The following is a 20,490-nucleotide window of genomic DNA, read 5'->3' on the forward strand; positions in this document are numbered from 1 at the left end:
TAGAAATAAAAAATATGACAAATATGGCAATAACACCATTTATAAATAAGTTACTAACATAGCATGTAGTAACCCCAAAACAAAATTTACAACATAAAACTTGACCAAAAATATAAGCATGAGTCCCCCCAAAGGAGAGAGTCGTAACTGTAAACTTAATGGACACGGCAAAAGCCTGCTGTTTAACCATGAAAAAAATTAAGTAATAAAACACATAAACATCATACAATTCCTTCAACCCCACTGTATAGAAACAATAATTGCAATATGTCCAAAAAGTCATATAAAAAATCCAAAACTAGATAAACAATATTCATAGCTTTGGATTTAACCATAAACACCTAATCCAAAAGGTGAAAAAATGGGTCGATCAAAAATGAAAGCACAGTCACCTGTAGTTGTTAATCCATAAGTGACAAAACACATAGATCTGCCATCCCTTACACAGTCCTGCTACTTTCAGAAACTGGAGTTATCGATAGTAGTCCCAAAACTAGATGAAGTAAAAGTAGTTGAATATCCAAAATCCGGAAAAAAGCAAAAGAACCCATACGATAATTTAGTCCATACAACAATTTAGTCCATGGCTTGCTTGTGGATCCATAAACAACAGGAGGCCACGAAAACAAAATGCAAGGAATACATATAAGAACCAATGTATACTGAGCGATACATCCACCAGACAAAAAGACCCAGTCAAACGACCAAAAAACTCCTAACCAACTGCCCAAATGACAATGTGTGGGGAATTGAGTTCAAAGTAAATTGCCATAAATCCAGGATTGTTTTTCTTGATGTTGAGGTTAGCAGGAATCCTGATGACACTCTTTCCACCCGGGTGTACAGGAAATTTCCTGAATATAATTCACTTTTACATGCTACTAGCTTCCACCCCCGACATATCATCCTGAATATCCCCAAGTCACAATTCCTAAGAGCCAAAAGGATTTGTTCAAGCCAACAAACTTTTGAGACCACTAGAGATGATCTAATATGTAGGTTTCGTGAGACAGGTTACCCCCCAGATACTGTTAGCACTGCTTGCCATTGGGCTTCAAATCAGAACAGAGTTGACTTGTTACGATACAAGGATAAACATAAGGATCTATCTAATTCTCTGGTTCATCTGGTGACCACTTATGGACGTAATACACATGGGTTCATGAATATTATTAACAGACACTGGAATATTTTGATGGCAGAGGAGAGATTACATTCTTTCTTGAGGGACAGATGCTCTTTTTCTTTTAGGAGAGGTCGGACATTGGGATCCCTGTTTAGCTATTACAATAAGATACATTACAACAGGGTGGGTCCCAACTCCATTGTTTCTATTCAATATACATTGAGAGGTGGCCCAGTGTTGGGTTGTATACCATGTGGCCACTGTTCTTATTGTAATAAACTTCAACATACGAGGGAATTTAGTAGTCGCAATATATCTGAAATTTTCAACATCAACTTTTGGGCCAATTGTAGTACAGAGTGGGTCATTTACCTAGCCACTTGTACATGCTCCTCATTCTATGTGGGACAGACCTCCAAGCCTTTTCGCCTTAGGATTGGGGAGCACCTTAGTGACATCAGGAACAAGCGTATCAATAATGCCCTGTTTAAACATGTTTGTAAACATAATTCTGCCTCTTTTTATTTTACTGTTATTGACTGTATTGCAGGTAAATGTAGAGATAAATCAGGTTGGCATTCAAGGAACGCAAATGGATTATTAAATTAGGGGCTTTATTCCCACCTGGTCTTAATGACCAATTCTAATTTACCAATGAACGGCCTTTATGTCATTATATATAAATATACGCATTTGAATGGATATTATATGCTTTACTAATTTCACTGAAGAAGGCTATTGTAGCCTAAACCGGTCTGAGATAGGTAGTTGGGCATATTACCCTCTACCTGATTATTTGTCTTATTAAAGTTTATTCTGTACTCCACCATTTCTGCTGGCTTTTCTTGTTTTCTGAGTGTCGATTTCTCAACCGAGCAGTTGCCGTACATGCACCACGTCGCTTCCTGGTTAATCCTGGCTTTCCCAGCGAAAATGCTCTCTAAGAGTATGCAAGGTTTCACCAAAAGAGAAATCCTCTAGAGGGGAAGTAGAGGGAATAGAGTCCTCTGCATCAGAATCCTCACAGGTAGATAAGGGTAAATCCTGGTCATCAGAGGAAACAGAAATTTCAGAATCCTGATCAGAAGAATCATAAGAAAATTCAGTCCTAGGTCTCTTAGAGGGGGAAGGTTGGCTTCCCCTGATTAAAGTAATAAGGTCTTCAGCCATTCTTATCATTTGTTTTTTTAGGCATACAGGCCTGACCATGCAGTCTGCGCGTCAGTTTTCTAGGCATGGATCGAGTTTTAGACCTTGAAGAAAAAGATGGCATTGGTTTAATATGCAAGTCAGTAGGCCTGAATACATCCTCAGAAGCTGGTGCCTGCACAGCAGCTCTGGGCCCATCCAAGGTAGAGACATCTGCAGGTTCCACAGTTGAAGCATCTCGCGGCATACCGGACTCCGAATGGGTCTCAGTAGAGGCCTGCAAATCTGAAGTGGTGGGTATCAGGGGCTGCGAAAGCGCCTCACTGAGTACCGGTGAACTGGAGACTAGCTTAGGAGAAGCGTCGTCGGCAGCTTTGAACCTAAGCGGCCTGTCTCTGTCTTTATCTTTGCATTTTTTCAGAATGTCGGTAGTTGAATGGCTTACCGAAGCTATATCTGGGTAATTGAACCGAGTACCAAAATATTTAGAAGCGTAAATATACCGATGACGAACAGTTTGTTGTTTAAATAAGGCACAAAACAGACAGCGAGGTACATCGTGGTCAGGGCCTAGGCAAGGAATACAGTACAAATGAAAATCTTTATGAGGTATTTGCTTTCCACAAGAAATACAATTATTGACTTTTACTGACATCGGTTTAGAGCAAAAAAAAGTTTCCCCAATGGGGTACTTAGCTTTAGTTGAAGACTTCGGTTCTGAAACTCAAAAATGAAAATTTCAGTTGTCGGCCGACCGGCACTTGCGAACTGCTTCAGCTTCGGGCACCACACGGCAAGAAAGACTGATGTAATGGAGTCGGCTGCATGCTTTACCCTGACTACCTGACGTCATGGAAGATGAGACAGCAACCGACGCAGGACCCAAGACTTTGATATTCATGCCGACTGAGGGCTACTGCAAGCAGATAACCCAAATGTGATGACTGCAACAGTGAAAACTGAAGAACATCCAGCTTTGGTCACAGCAGAGTCAGCCACCTAAGGCTAAGGCAAACTGCTATCCTGCTGTGGTGGCAAAGGCTGTTTGCATAACTTTTTCTTTTTGTTGTTGGAAGAAGGACCAAATGTAGGACCGACAATTTGTTCTATGGTCAAACCAAACATGTTGCCTCTTTTTCAGGGAAAACAATCAGCAAAAGCCATTAAAACTTAAGTCTTTAAAAGTCACTTTCTTCACATAAAATCACAGAAAAAAAGCACTTTAAGCACTTTTCCAGTCACCAAAAGTAAAATAAACACTACTTCAAAAACAACCCAAACAGAATATTGTCAAAGGACAAATAAAGAGAATAAGTAATTTAACAGTTGATGATGAAATTTTCCATTTAGAAGCTGATAACTTCTGTGAAAGGATGTTAAGTAGAGGTTACCCCCAAGAAATGATTGAGGAAGTTATGATAGAAGAAACTACAAATAGAAACATAAATGTGAAAAAGAAGCTGAATAGAACATCTTCAGCAGATTTCAGCACTGCTTTGGCAGTACAAAATAGTACTGATTCTAATGTTATTAAAAATATTGTAAGAAAAAACTGGGGAATTTTTAAAACCAATATCAACTTACTTCAGAAGTTAGGAGACAAACCCAAATTTGTGCAAAAAATAGCAAAAAATTTTAAAGATTTTATTCAAGGAAAACTTAACAAAATTAGAGTTGTAGAAGAAAGGAAAGGAATGTACAAATGTTTTAACTGTAATTATTGTAATTATTTATACACAGAGGCATGAGACTTCAGTGGGCAAAACTAAGATATATGTTCCAGGCAGATTTACTTGTAAGTCAAAAAATGTTGTCTATTTAATAATATGTGTAGACTGTAACTCTATATAGGTAGAACAGGAAGGGAATTGTTCAAAAGAATTTATGAACATCAATATGCCATAGGCAAAAGAGATGTTAAAAATGCTTTGGCAAAACATTATTTAGAAGGTAAATGTAAGATTAATGTCAAATGTTTATAGATTTTATCCACCCCAATGCTACAAAGATAAATATTGAAGAAGAATTGGGGTGGCTCGAATACTGCTGGCAAGTGAGATTAAATGCGTGTTTTCCGCCAGGGTTAAATAATAGAGAGGAATTTATTATGTATTTAAAAAGGAAGGGTTTTAAACATTAGGTTAGTTTTTTAGGTACACACATAGTTTATATTTTAAGCTTAGTATTCATACAATATTGTATTTCAAACACAACTTTTAATTGGATTGTTTAATTGAAGCTGCTTAGTAATTGCTAAGAGTATTTAAATGAAGCAGCGTGTTGTAACCATTAGTTTGAAGAAATCTCTCTTCGGAGATGAAAGCGCTCACTTGTGGTTAAACGTAGGTAGCTCAACTACAGTTTGTTTTTGTGTGTTTTATTGGATTTTACTCTGTGGATTTTACTTTGTGGATTAAACTTTTTGTGCTATCCTACCATCGTTTATTTTTGGATTTGTGCTTTGTTTTGAAGCGTGCTGCTTTTGTTTATTGGTGTAAACACTACTTCACTTCAGAAGAAATGGTTTTCAATTACTTCAAATAACTTTTAAACTTAAAAGTACAGTGCTGACTCATGATAGTCTGTTAAAACACAAACTCTAAACAGTGTATGAAACTTTTCTGTGTGGAAGATTTTCAGTTCATATTATCTCTAGTTAATCACTGTATATTAATCAGGTCAGACTAAAGTAGTAGAAGTAGCGAACTTAAACTTGTCTTAAGTTAAAAAAATATATATATATATATATAGATATATAGATATATATATATATATATATATATATATATATATATATATATATATAAATAAAATTGTACAGAATTACTAAGTATTCGAAAGTAATCCCAGCAAGGCAGGCAGGATTTTCGACTGGAAACAGACTGCCTGCCTTGCTTGGATTGCTTTTGAATACTCAGTAAGTCTGTACAATTTTATATATATATATATATATATATATATATATATATATATATATATATTTTTTTTTTTTTAATTTGATTTAAGAAGAGTTTAAGTTTGCTACTTCTACTACTTTTGTCTGATCTGATTAATATACAGTGATTAACTACAGATATATGGACTGAAAATCTTCCACACAGAGAAGTTTCTTACACTATTTTGTTTTTGGACCCACTACACTTGTTTAGTGGGTTGTTTTGAGACTTTGGGGATACCACGGAGATTGCTTGTTTTTTTTAGACCACAAACTCCCAGCTTTAAAATATCTTTTCTGCACATGAAAGTGCTACAAAATAAACATTTTTTAATATGGAAGATTTTTCCCCCCCAAAGGGAACTTATCTGCTCAGCAAAGGAACAGCACAAGCCAGCCGTCAATCCTTGAAAGACTTACAGGAACATACTCTTCACAGGCTGGTAACAATTTGAAATAAAGATAACAAAAAACACGTAATAACAGGTAATCTATAACTACACTTTCAAAGATCTTACTCATGAAGGATACCCAAGATATTCTACAAGATGATGTATACTCACAGAAAGTTAGCTACTTTTTGAGAACACAATAAATTGTGCTATTAGACTAAATAAACAGAGCAGCTACAGATAAAACACACCTGTGAGCCCATGTGTAACAATAAACACCACTTAACTATGTTACCTAAAGCCTTCACGTCCACAAGAAGGCCTTAAGTTTAAGTATACAGAATGAAATGGACACACGCACACGCACACACACAGGCACAGACACACACACACACACACACACACACACACACACACACACACACACACACACACACACTACATAACAGGCCTCAATAATACATGCACAAAGAGTCATCATAACATAAACTGTGAAGTAGCACTTATCATTAATAATAAAGTGTTCCGGCTTTACAGACACATCAAGGCACACACTGCAGCCTGCAAGCTCCAAACTATTTTATCTATTAGTGACTGCAGATGATGAAACCAATAACAATGCCAATGCTAAACTCACCATTCTTACTAACGAACAGGCACTGTTACCTGCCTGCAAAAGGCTAAAATTAAGGATGTCACAAATATGGTACAAAAACACATACAAGGTTTATTTGAAATGATAATCACTCATGAAAGTAAAACATTCTAGGAGGTTTTTCCATCTTCAATGTAAAGCAGGATATGGTGGTATTTTCAAATGTCTTCTCAAGTCAAAACTTGGAAAAACCCAGCTACATAACATTAACCTGACTTCATCTCACATGGTATCAAAGCACAGACAGCAGTAAATTCGAATGCCAAGGATGCCAAAAGGGATAGCAATGCCACGGCCAGCAAAACAGCTGCATGACATTTCCACAGACTGAAAGTCAACTGAAGAATAACTCTAGATATGAACAAAAACACGAATACTCAAAATGCAAAAGTAAACTAATGTAAAACAGAAATACAACAGGCCTTGTTTTAGGAAGACAAACTGCAACTATCTTGGATGGAAGTAGCTTATAACTACAGACTGCAGATGAAGTTTCTACCTAAAACAGGACTGTATTGTTTTGTTTTTGAAAAATGGTTCTGTAATGTATTTGTGTGTATCTTTAAATATTTGACACCTTGAGCTGTATCCGTAGTCCCATGTGAATGTCATGTGGTCTTGTTTCACACAGATCATCAGAAAGTAAAACTAATGGAACTGCACCACTTATACCAGGTGACTCACTTCTTACTTCAGATTTCTACATACCAATGGAAATATCTCCTGATAAAAGAAGAGGAAGAAATGGGTCCCAACAGTTATGCCTGAGGTTTGATGGGGTTATTCTTGCAAACATTAATATGTGAATGGCAACTGATTCCAGTGGAGTCATTGTACCATAAACTGTTCTGCTGCAAGAAACCAGGCTATCATGGCCCAAAAATCAGCATTAGGAGAAAACACTAAATTAAGTAAATACTGTATGAGAAACTGGAAAGGATGGAAAGGCTTACCTTAGAAGCCACTTCCGATACAAAGGATAACAAATTTTATGACTCTTTCCTCGTTTTATTGCTCATCGTTGCTCAAAGAACAAAGCTGAAGGTAAAATGTGCTGTGTCTTGCAAGCTGCAGTTGATTTCAGAGGAAGATAATCATTCAAAATTCTGAGTATCTACTAGAAGATGCAGGAGCGATCAATGGCAAAGGTGTTGTTGAGGCATTCAGATGTCTAGAGTATGCACAGCTGTGGGGATTCAAAGTCAACAACCTAAATGCAGCTCATGTGCATCCTCAGTGAGCACTCAGATGTTTAATATCTGCCCAGGTGAAACAGCATGATAATGTAACATTCACCTTTCTTTCAGGTTGTACCCAGAGTCCGGTTTACCACTTATGGCAGGTAAATGAGATCTGTTCTCCTTTAGTCCCACTTATGTTCCTGTATACCAAAGTCATGTCCATCCACAATAAGCTTGGTGTTATCTCTGATGTGTTGTCTAAAGTGGACTTTACTTTCATCAACAATACATGGGATAATGACAGCTTTGGCCCCCATCTTGCTACTGTCCTGCTGGTGACTCTGGTAATCAGCACTTTAGGTGGAATATGGTCAGAGGAGGGGTTGCTACTTGCTTTAACATATAACTTCGGGTGGCCCAAGTTGCCATTAAGGGTACAACATGACCTAACTGCTGGAGCAAACTGTAGGTTTATCCTCTTCTACTGCCCACCCTGTTGTGTGAGGACATTCCTACAAGAGTTCACCAAACTCCTCATCAACAGTATGTAATGTCACTAAAACCTTGGGGTCCTTGGTGACTTTAGCATATAGGTCAGTCCTGACTGAGTGACTATTACTAGCTTTCTATGAAAAGCTGATGCATGGATAACTGAAAACAATTTTCTGGTCTGATCTCTCCCCTCCCCAAACATAATACAAAATTCCAAATAAGCACAGCCCTGTACCTCCCCATGTGAGTGGCAAGCCAGCACAACCCTAAACTTTTATACATTAACTCCACAACTGCACAACAGTGGAAAAAGGAAAAGTGTTCTACTGATGTACATAGTAGTCTCACACAAACAGCAATTCTGCTATATACAAGTCTTTGGGCTTCAGTCAACTGCATAACTTGGGCAGTAAGAATCTGATTAACTGATCCTCAAATCAACTGCAGGGAAACCATCTTACTACTGAATTCATCTACATTATAAAGGAATTCAAGTTGGTTTGGATTAATATCTCTGTACCCCAGAGATTAGGGCATACTCTTGATCTGATATTCCTTTTGCATGTGCAGAACTCTGACCAGCCGGTGGACCGAGTTTCAGTGCCAATCCTCTTTTTGGTCCATTTTACTGTCAACTTGCAACATTTAAGCCCCTCACCCCCACCTAATCTTGAGCCGATCCAAGTGCCACAGCATTTCTAAAGTCACTCCAGACTTTCACCTTTTTTTCTTTCCCTGGATCACAGTGTAAGTGATGCTGATGCTGTAGTACCTTTCATTAACAACGCACCATCCTCTACACTTGAGTGGCTTGACCAAATTCATGCACATCTTACCTCTCTTTAGGCACATGAACCATAGTCTGACTTTGAGCTATTCTCCTTAAAGTAAAAAAGATACTGGTTGGAAGAACCCTGAAGGTGTGAGGACTTTTGAAAGTGATCAAAGTGATCTGGGTTAGTATTACATTCCTTACCTGACTAAAATTTCTCAGATCTCAGTATCTGTAACACTAACTGAAATTTCTAAGATCTTAGTAACCATAACACTGACTATAAGAGGACAGCTTTTTTTACCTGTTGCGTAAACTTGATTTATTTCTTTAATCTCTTTATTGGTTCTTGATGCAAGAATTTCTATAAGACCACCTTCATCTGTACCAAGACCCTGCAAAGATGAAAATAATATATATAAATTTCAAGGTATTTATTATGCACACTCCAATAAAAAGATAGAAATGAACTGCATTTCTTAAAACACCATTCACAATTTAATAAATGCTCACTGGTTTAAATTCTGATATGGTATTATAGTTGGTTAAGTAGTTATAAGTGAAACAGCCTTGCACTAACTTCAAATGATTACCGTATTTAAAGTTTTATCACATTTCACTGCAAAGATAAAGGAATATACATTAAAGATAATAACACTGAAGATATTCCCTAACAATATGCACACTGCTTTCAGCAAGACACCAATAAGATTTTTTTCTTTTGAGCAGGAGAATAAAGTGGATCAGATGGGTCCTCTTCTGGCCTTGACATTGTTAAAAATTAAATAAAAAGTATAGCTCAAAAACAGCTTTGTGTATAGAAGAACCTCTACATTTAATGTACATAACAGGTGGTGTGTGTGTGTGTGTGTGTGTGTGTGTGTGTGTGTGTGTGTGTAACACACACACACACACACACACACACACACACACACACACACACACGTATACATATACAGTTACACATTTATGAACATCAACTCCATTTTTCCTATTTTGTACATGGGATAAGGACATCACATCAACAGTGACCATCACCTAGTTAATGTTCTTGTGATGATATGGGCAAGTGCCAGCATAGTCAGCTGGAGTTTTGTAAAGAATGATATGTCCTAGGAATGTCAAACTGATTTATACAAGATGCTTGAGCTACAAATGCATTAGAACTGTATGTCATTGTCATTTGTATATCAAACTGATTTGTACAGATACTTGTGCTGAAAATGTATTGGTGAGGTTTACTTGTGTTAAAATGTATCAACAGTGCACCCTGCTGAAATGAAAAGAAATGTATATGTTTTACTGCAACTGAATTAAATGTATATGTTTTAATAGAGGACACTGGGACAGCAAAGGTTAACTTTAAGAAAAATAAGGGAAATGCAAATAAGCTGTTAAACCATTAAAATGGCACCCAACAGTGCTGAATAGGATTGGAGATGCTGGGTCTGGGAAAGAGCCTTTATTCATTAGCTAAGTGAAGAGAGGGGAGGCCACAGGCACTGCCATAAACATCTGGATGTGCACTGTGGTCATCTGAGCTAAATTCCTGTCTCAGCTTCAAAAGGGAATACTGTGAGAACCTAGAGTCAGGTGACCAGATGAGGTAATTTCATCAGCCCTCTTGGAAATTATATTTTAGAAAATCTCAGAGTATTGAGTACTCTGTTTGGGAAGCCTGACAAGAAAGACCCTCACCCACAGCATCTTGCCTTGTGGTAGTAAGTAACTTAACTACGGAACAGTAAAACTCTCTTAGATTCAGTCAGGAATATAGTGAAGCTTAGTTTAGAGAATGTTTTTCTTTATTTGTATGAGTCTGTCCATCATTGTTAATTTCAATATTTTCTGTGATTTGAACTCTGTGGTTTACTGTAAATACATATTCAATATTTTTATGTTCTTTTATTATTTACTATTAAATATATTTAAAACTTTTATTATGGATGGACTTTGTAGAAAGTATCTTAACCTTTGAGAGTACATATATTTATTTGGTGACACTGTGTGGGACACTCCAGAAGGCCTAGCTGTCTTGGTGAACTATTACCATTTGCATTAGTATTAAGATTACAAAGTATGATTGTGCACCTTTGTTAAGGGCCATAGTGTAGCTGATTGTGGAGTGTCTGGTGGCGGTGATAACTATCTTACAGTCTGCACAGAAGGGGGCATAGCTAGTAAACTTGTGCCAGCCTTTTCCAGGTGTGTGTGTGTGTGTGTGTGTGTGTGTGTGTGTGTGTGTGTATGTGTGTGTGTGTGTGTGTGTGTGTGTGTGTGTGTGTGTGTGTGTGTGTGTGTGTGCTAATCCAACCTCTCATTGTGTGTGTGTGTGTGTGTGTGTGTGTGTGTGTGTGTGTGTGTGTGTGTGTGTGTGTGTGGCGTGTGTGTCTCAGCTACTTGCAGCAGGGACACAACGCACTGGGATTACAGAACTTGTGCTTGTCTTGGACACTTGGTTGAGGACCTAATTCTACAGTAGGGTGTCTTACTGAGGACCTGGAGGGAGACAGATACAAAGACATCCAGACCCTGGGCTGAGTGTGTTCCCTGTGTACTCTAAAGGGAAATTGTACTTGATGCAGAGAGGTCTACATCTGGAAATACTGAGTGTATCCATTTGTATTCCAAGTGCACGTCCATCTCCAGAGTCAGTGCTGAGAACACAGGCTCCTTGGTTACTGGCCCAGTGTGGAGACAACATATATTGGTGGCCATCACAGTTTTTATCAGCTGGTTAGTCAGCCCTCCCATGTCTCAACACATATGTGTATACACCATTCACACAGACACACACACACACACACACACACACACACACACACACACACACACACACACACACACACACACACACATTTTCTCTAAATCAACTATATCCCCTTTTACCGTTGTAAGTACAGTCATCTTTTAATTCCATGACTTGAATTATTGTACTGAGTTTGTTAACTACAACACCTAGTACTTATTTCTACCTTATGATATAAATACTCTCAAGTTCAACTCTTGCCCTTGTTAATTGTACTGAAACTGTACTGCTGAAATAAGTATGAGTAATCCTTTGGGAAGTCTGCTCTTCCCCAGTTAATAAATGCATATATACATACAAATAAATACAATAATAGACAGAGCAACATGCTAAAAGAATGGAGACATTTCAAAATAATAGCAAAACAATTCAAACAATTAACATACATCAACTTGCAATAATGGAGACTTTTAATAATAAAAGAAGACTGAAGTATGAGAGTCAGTTACAAAATAACTGGCAAATGCAGTATCAATCAAGAATGCATCCTGACTGTTGATTCAACTGATCACCATTCTAATGCAAAGAAACCAGTCTCTCTTCTCATTATCATGTGTAACATTACCTCCTAGAATGTAACCTGTACTGCTGTCAGTCAGACTCTAATCAATCACATAATACAAATCTACTCCAGTGAGACAGCAGCACTTGGCTACCACTTCAGATTTCAGAGATGCATTCCCAAAGAAGTTCACTCAAAAAAATAATGGTCTTACACTTTATGAAAAAATGTCTATGCATTCATCAGTGCTGGAAGCATTCTCTATGTCTCCTGTAACCCAAAACATTTCGTATTTGGTAAGGTAATGAGAAAAAAATGCTAATTAAGTTCACTTTATTCTGTTTTCAGGCCCAAACACCTACAAAGGAACGTAGATTCCAACAAGTTATACCACACAGTCACTAACCCTCTTTTAAAATCACTTAAACTTCTGGAAATTTTAATTAAAACCAGTACTCTATTCCTTAATCTTGAAAGCCCTTGTGTAGCAAACTCATACCTCTTCTTTGTCCTACTAACTATAATGACAAACTCTGTAGCAGCATATCTAACTGTCCTCTCGTATTTGTGCAGTTCCAACCCTAACATTATTTGCATAGTTTCATCTCTACATTTCTTGTATGCTAGACATTATTTACCTCTAACCAATCTACAGTTAACACCGTACAGGCCAAGTATGCATAATGCATTTGAATGTGGAAATTATCTGACTGATGGCTTTAAGTAAACTTTCTCTCTACCAACTAAATTTGTCTTAGTTTCAGTATATGCATGAAATGAAGAACTATATTCCCAAATAAGATGAATAATAGTTTTATACAAGTTACTTAATATAACTGGAGCCACAGTAGCCATGAGTCTAAGCAGTAAATCCGCCAATGCTAAACCGCTAGTCTTAAGTTCTACAGCTTTTGTAATTAAATGAGTTTGTTATTCACTGCTAGTTTTATTTTTTCTCCTTACAAACCTCTGTTACCAGTTCATTACCCAGTCTTCTAAGTATACAGTCAGTCCAGTGTGATCATAAGTCATCACCATGCACTTACATACACTAAATTAAAAACTATGTTGTTTGATCCAGGAGTTAATTCTCTCAAGATAAACAATAGTTTCAGTTAAATCATCAGGTAATGTTAAAAAGGCACACGGTTACAAATCATACTTACATTTCGAAATCCATATCTGGAAGATACCAGAAAAAAAAAAAAACATGAAGTTAAACAAAATCAGCCCCAGGTCAAACCTTAGGGGCCCACCATACACTAATGTCCAGTCTGAGCATTCCTTCCAAACCACCACTCTCTGTTTCCCCACTTTAAACCAGGTCTTTAGTCATCTGACAACAAGAGTTAACTTACCATTTTCAGTCTGACAGTAACTCTCAAATAAAAAGCCGAAAGAAGAAGTAACTCTCAAATAAGGTAGAGTGTATCAAAGACTTTGTCCAGATCTAAGCAAATAAGATTAATGGAACACTACAAGTGTTTCACTGACTGTTTCATAAAACTCAAGTAAACAAGAGAGGTTGAACCCCCCCCCCCCCTAAAAAAATAGAATGTGCAGGAATATGTGTACTTTTTACCTTCCTTTAGGAGTTCCACAATGCATTGTTCAAAGCAATTGCCTATAATTGAGGTAAAAATCATATCTTCAGTGGCATCTGAACACTTACCAATAACCTAAGCTAACTGCAGCCAAATGGTACAAAACATACAGTGACAAGAAGTAGATGGAACATATTTCATTAAATATGCACATTATCAAAAGATTTTCAACCATTGTGTTACCATATACAAATGGACCTGCTAGATTAATTAGCATCCTGCTCCTGGCAATTCACATAAAACATCTTTTATTTTCAGATCTTGTAGTCATAACATTTCAAAGCTGGAGAGAGTACACTTAACAATCCTTCTGACTATTCTAGAAATGTCATTTACCTTCTTCTTCTTGTTAGCTACAATAGAATGTTTCTTGCATGATCTAAATATACATTTCTTTTTCTTTAACAGAGACTCAAGCGTCTTAGTATATCATGGTGGAAATTTTTTATTTCTTTTCTTGTTATCTTCAGTCTTAGAACATATAACTCTATAGATGTTCCTTAACTTAAGTCAACACTCATTTCTTCTCTCCCTTGCAAACATACTTATAAACAATTAACTCAGCATTAACAGAAGTGATCCTGACAGAGGAGATATCAAAACTACAGCATAATAGCCTAGAGGGTTAATGACCTTGCCTACCTTTGTGACAATACTACTAAAGTTTGTCAAGACCAATTCAAGAATATTAAAGTACAGTTGTGTACACTTACCATAAATGTAGATGTTCGAGTATATTTACTGTTGCAGTCATTACATTTGGGTAATCGGCTGGCAGGTTGCCCTCAGTCGGCCTGAATAACAAAGTCTTGGGTCCTGTGTCAGTTGCTGTCTCCTCTTCCATGACGTGAGGTTGTCAGGGGTATAAAACATGCAACTGACGCCATTTTTATCAGTTTTTCTTGCCCCAGATGTCAGGTGCCCCCCAAATGGGAAGCAAATATATATATATATACATAAAATGCACTTTAGCACACAAAAAAATTACCTTCAACTAAAAGCAAATACACCACCAAGGCTTTTGAGCACAGTGAAGGAAAGAAGAGGTATAATAATAGAGAAGAAAGGGGGCTGGCGGGTGGGTAACCCGGACTGCAACAGTGAATACACTCGAACATCTACATTTATGGTAAGTGTACACAACTGTACTATGTTCTTCGTGTTTCACTGTTGCAGTCATTACATTTGGGTAGAATCCCAAAGCTATGGATGGGAGGATGGAATTAAACAGCATTAGGAGCAGCTATAAGGCCCTGCAGAACTGCAGTGGCAAAGCCTGCCCTGGATTTAGAAAAGAGAGGTAAATGGTAATGCTTTGTGAACGTATGAACTGAGCTCCAAGTAGCAGCTTCTAGAATGTCTCTGGTAGGAACCCCTCTGAGAAAGCTGCAGAAGTAGAAACAACCCTGGTGGAATGGGATCTGATCCCCTTGGGCACAGATTTACCATGGTGCAAATAGCAGAAACAAATACAATGGCTTATCCATTTTGAAACAGTCTGCTTTGATATAGCCTTCCCCCTCTGTTCCTGCAGCAAATGCTACCAGTAGTTGCTCACACTTTCTTAAGAGATTTTGTCCTGTTTAAGTAGAATCTTAGTTGTCTGTGTACATCCAATGAATGCAGAAGCCTCTCCCCCTTGTTCTGCGCATTTGGGAAAAAAGTTGAAAGGTGAATGGTCTGGTTAAGGGCAACACTGGAAACCACCTTAAGCATAAAAGAAGGGTTGGTCCTGAGTGCCACCCTGTCCGGGTAAAAGATAATGAAAGGCTCCACTGCCATGAGACCTGTAGTTCTGAAACCCTTCTAGCTGAAGTGACTGCCAAAAGAAAGGCTGTCTTCCAAGAAAGAAATTTTATATCCGCAGTAGCAGCTGGTTCAAAAGGAGGTAGACTGAGTTTTTCCAGCACAAAATTAAAGTCTCGTGCAGGATTCCGTGCTCAACTGGGAGGCTTTACATTTTTGGCCCCTCAAAGGTACTGCTTTAGCAGGGGATGAGAAAAGAGGGGAGGCTCTTGTTGTAATGAGCCGAGATGGCAGAGGCATGGATTTTTATTGAAGAAAAAGATAGGCCCTTGTGAAGCATCTCAGTTAAATATTGACTCAATCTGAGGAATATTGGGCTTTGCTGTGTCTATTCCTTGTGCTTGGTTCCAAGCACAGAATCTCTTCCATTTATCAGCATGAGATTTTCTAGTACTAGGCCTTCTGGCCTCCAAAATTACATCCGTCACAGGTTTACTGAGAGATGTGATTGGTGAAATTAGTTGATTAGCCATGCTGCAAGATTCAGAGTTTGGAGATGAGTGTGCAGAATTTGATAGTTCTGCTGAGACAAAAGGTGAGGTGTTTGAGGCAAGTACCACGGAGGAACGTGTGACATATTCCTGAGAAGCAGGTACCAGTGTTGGCGAGGCCAGTCCGGAGCAATTAGAATCATTTTGGTTTTTCCTGTCTGACTTTTAGTAAGACCTTGGAGAGTAGAGGCATAGGGAAAGGCATAGACTGATAGGTTTTTCCAGCTGAAGGATAGAGCATCCACTTTCCATGCTTTTTTGTGATGAGTTCTTGTGCAGAATTTGTCCAACTGATAGTTTTGGGGAGAGGCAAACAGATCTATGTCTTGGCTCCCCCATTTTCGTGTCAACATGCTGAAGATTTGTGGATCCATTTTCCATTCGTGTGGGTCCATAAGACTTCTGCTTAGAGTATTTTGCATTCCTGGCAGGAACTGAGCTTAAAGACGTATTTGGTAAGTCAAGGCTGTGTTCCACAAGGCCATGGCTAGTCTGCAAAGGGAGTAGGAGTGGGTACCCCCTACTTGTTTATGTACCACATAACTGTGGTGTTGTCCGTCTTTATCAGTAGTTGTCATGGATGAAAGAAGTCCTTGAAGGATATCAGAGCATTCTGTACAGCTAGCATTTCTTTCTGGTTGATATGTAGATGCTTCTGATTTGGGCACCATTTGCCCTGAATGAATCTTCCTGCCAGGTGACCCCCCAAGCATAGTCTGATGCGTCTGTAGTCAGGGTTTGGGTGGCAATGGGTAGAATGAATGACAGTCCCTTGTTTTGGTGACATGCCTCTGCCCACCAAAGGAACTCCTGCTGCAGGCAGCGAATGAGCGGAATCATTGTTTCCAGGCTGTGACAATGTTGACTCCATAAGCTTTTTAGGTACCATTGAAGTTTCCTCATATGCAGTCTTGCATATGGAATTAGTAAAATGCAGGATGCCATGAACCCCAAAACCTGCAGAATTTGTCTTGCAGATAGCTGGGTTTTTGTTGCCACTTGTTTGAAGTATGTTGTCAATTGAATTTGCTTGTCTGGCATGAGGTAAGCCATCTGGACAGTTGTGTTCAAGCTTGCACCCAGGAATGTAATTATTTAAGAGGGTACCAGTTGTGATTTCTTTTCATTTATGGTGTACCCTAGGCATGCTAGAAGCCTTTTTAAAAACGCCAGATGCTGAAAAAGAGTGTCCTTGTCCTCTGCCTGAATGAGACAGTCGTCCAGATATGGATAAATTTGAATGTTTCTTTGTCTGCAAAATGCAATTACTGGTGCCAGGCACTTTGTGAAGACCCTGGGTGCAGTACATAAGCCAAAGGGCAGTGCAGAGAAAGTACAGTTTTGTACCTACCATAAATGTAGATGTTCGAGTGTTCACATTGCTGCAGTCATTACACTAGGGTTATCCTGCCATCAGGCGGTCCCGCAGTCGGCCTGAGTTCCAAAGTCTTGGTCCGGCATTGGTTGCTGTTGCTTCTTCCCTGACATCAGCACGCCAGGGGTATATAAGATGCATCCGACACCATTTTCTTCAGTTTTTCTTGCCCCAGATGTCAGGTGCCCCCAAGTAGGTAGGCAATACATATTGTTACTCAAAAATATACAATAAAAATAATACCTTCAGTTACCAGCAAATACACCACAAAGGTTGTATAGGATAGAAAGGTATAGATAAGTCCAGCTAGTTCAGAGGGGATGGAGGGAGGGTAACCTGGACTGCAGCAGTGTAAACACTCGAACATCTACATTTATGGTAGGTACAAAACTGTACTATGTTCATCGTGTTACACTGCTCCAGTCATTATACTTGGGTAGAATCCCAAAGCTGAGGTTGGGTGGCTGGTCTATAAAGAGTTAGGATTGGCTATGAGGCCCTGCAGAAAGTACAGTTTTGTACCTACCATAAATGTAGATGTTCGAAGATCCACATTGCTGCAGTCCTAACACTTGGGTAGTCCGCTGTCCCTCGGTCGGCCCGAATATCAGAGTATAAGGCTGACGTCGGTCAAGGCGCATTTGACTGACATCAGAACGTCAGGGTACAAATGCGCATGACCGACGTCATATCCTCAGTCTTTTCTTGCCCCAGATGTCAGAAGACCCTAAAAAGAAAGGTCAAAACCCATAGACCACAACTAAACAACCAACCAGCCTAACACCAAAAATATGTACAATATATACAATATATACACTATACCTCAGATGGATAACCCAACCCACACAACCACCTCAAACTACAGAGGGAAGGAGGGAGGTAATTGGACTGCAGCAATGTGGATCTTGAACATCTACATTTATGGTAGGTACAAAACTGTACTATGTTCTTCATCTCACATTGCTGCAGTCCTAACACTTGGGTAGAATCCCAAAGCAGAGGTAAGGGAGGATGGCTAAACTATAATGAAGCAGGAGCTGCCAAAATGCCCTGCAACACAGCAGTGGCAAAACCAGCCCTGGATTTAGAGTACAGAGGAAGGTGGTAATGCCTAGAGAAGGTATGCACTGAACTCCAAGTGGCTGCCTCCAAAATATCCTTAGTAGCCACCCCTCAAAAAGCTGTTGAAGTGGCAGTAGCCCTAGTGGAATGAGGCCTAATCCCAGCTGGAATCTCTTTGCCATGATGGGAATAACAGAAAGCAATGCAAAATCCAATCCACTTAGAAATAGTTTGTTTTGACACGGCTTGCCCTGAGAGCACAAAGCAAAAGAAACTAATAACTGCTGAGATTGTCTGAACCCTTTAGTTCTGTCCAAATAATATCGCAACTGCCTGTGTACATCTAAAGTGTGCAAAATCTTTTCCCCTTTAGTTTGGGATTTGCATAAAAAGTAGGCAAATGAATAGTTTGGTTTAAAGCCACACTAGAAACCACTTTAGGCATAAAGGAAGGATTAGTACGTAAAGATACCCTATCCTTATGGAAAATTAAGAAAGGCTCAACTGCCATAAGGGCCTGCAATTCAGAAAACCCTTCTTGCAGAGGTAATGGCCAACAAAAAAGCAGTCTTCCATGACAAATATTTCAACTCAGCAGTAGCTGCAGGCTCAAAAGGTTGTAGAGTGAGTTTCTCCAACACAAAATTGAGATCCCAAGCAGGAGTAGGAGCTCGTGGGGGTCTTATATTCTTTGCCCCTCTAAGAAATTGCTTGAACAAAGGATGAGAAAACAATGGTGGGTCACAGTCGTAGTGAGCTGAAATTGCTGCAGCATGAATCTTAATAGAAGAGAAGGACAAACCTTTGTCCAATAACTCAGTAAGATATTGAAGAGCCACACTTAAATCAGGCTCAGAAACATCCAAATCCTTAGCTGCACTCCAAAATAAAAATCTCTTCCATTTATCTCCATACACTTTCCTTGTACTAGGCCTTCTAGCTTCCAAAATCACATTCAAAACTTGTTGTGGAAGTTGAGACCCTCTATGGTTTAAAACAGAATATGCCATGCTGTTAGGTGAAGAGAGTGAAGTTTGACATTGAGCAAATGACTGTCCTCCTGGGACAACAGATGTGGAATCAAAGGCAAAGGCCATGGAGGCTTCCGTACTAGACTTCTCAGTAATGGGTACCAGTGCTGTCGAGGCCAATCTGGAGCTATCAAAATCATCCTTGGCTTGTCCTGTCTGACCTTCAGAAGTACCTTTGGGAGGAGAGGCAGAGGTGGAAAGGCATACACATGAAGATTTTTCCAACTGAAAGAAAGAGCATCCACTTTCCAAGCTGTGGGATGAAACCTTTGTGCAAAACTTTGGCAGCTGGTGGTTTAGTGGAGAAGCGAACAGATCTATGTCTGGAGTTCCCCAGGACACTGTCAATTTCTGAAATACATGAAGATCCAGTTTCCACCGTGGGGATCCATGATTTGTCTGCTTAACACATCTGCTAAGGAGTTCTGTGCTCCCGGCAGAAACCTTGCCTGAAGACTTAGTTGTAAACTGAGAGCAGTCTCCCACAAAATCATTGCTTGCCTGCATAGAGGATAAGAATGTGTTCCCCTTGCTTGTTGATGTACCACATGACAGTTGTGTTGTCTGTTAGAATCAACACCTGCCCTGGAAGAAGTAAATCCTTGAAAGCTATTAATGCAAACTGGACTGCTAACATCTCCTTCAAGTTGATATGTAGATGCTGTAGTCTGACAGGCCACTTGTCTTGTATCCACTTTCCGTTTAGATGAGCTCCCCAAGCTTTGTCTGAGGCATCTGTCGTTAAAATTTGACTCGCCTCTGGCCGGGTCACAGAGAGTCCCTTGTTTAGGTGACATTCCTGAGCCCACCACAAAAATTCCTTTTGAATGCAAGGTATTATTTGAATGACAGTGTCCAGATGCTGGCAGTGCTGTGTCCATACATTTTTGAGATACCATTGCAACTTCCTCATATGCAGTTTGGCATTGGGAAGCACCAGAATACAAGATGCCATGAACCCTAAGGCTTGAAGGACTGTCCTTGCAGTCAGCCCGGACTGAAGAGATAGATGATGGAAGTAAAGGGAAAGATTCTTTTGTTTGTCCGGGGTTAGAAAGGCCATCTGGGATGCTGTATTCAGTCTTACACCCAGAAAGCACATGTCTTG

General features: G+C 39.1%; 1 protein-coding gene across 1 annotated transcript in view; it reads right to left on the reverse strand.

The window, feature by feature from the left end:
- LOC122793103 (annexin A1-like) overlaps positions 1-20,490 on the reverse strand; it is a gene marked incomplete in the record, with an annotated part of 731,647 nt that overhangs the window by 549,540 nt on the left and 161,617 nt on the right. The window contains 1 exon segment of the mRNA XM_044060835.1: positions 9,007-9,097. Within this exon segment, the coding sequence (XP_043916770.1) occupies positions 9,007-9,097 (91 nt within the window).

Source organism: Protopterus annectens, chromosome 2.part0, assembly GCF_019279795.1.
Source record: "Protopterus annectens isolate FY-2018-M chromosome 2.part0, PAN1.0, whole genome shotgun sequence".
Classification (NCBI taxonomy): domain Eukaryota; kingdom Metazoa; phylum Chordata; order Ceratodontiformes; family Protopteridae; genus Protopterus; species Protopterus annectens.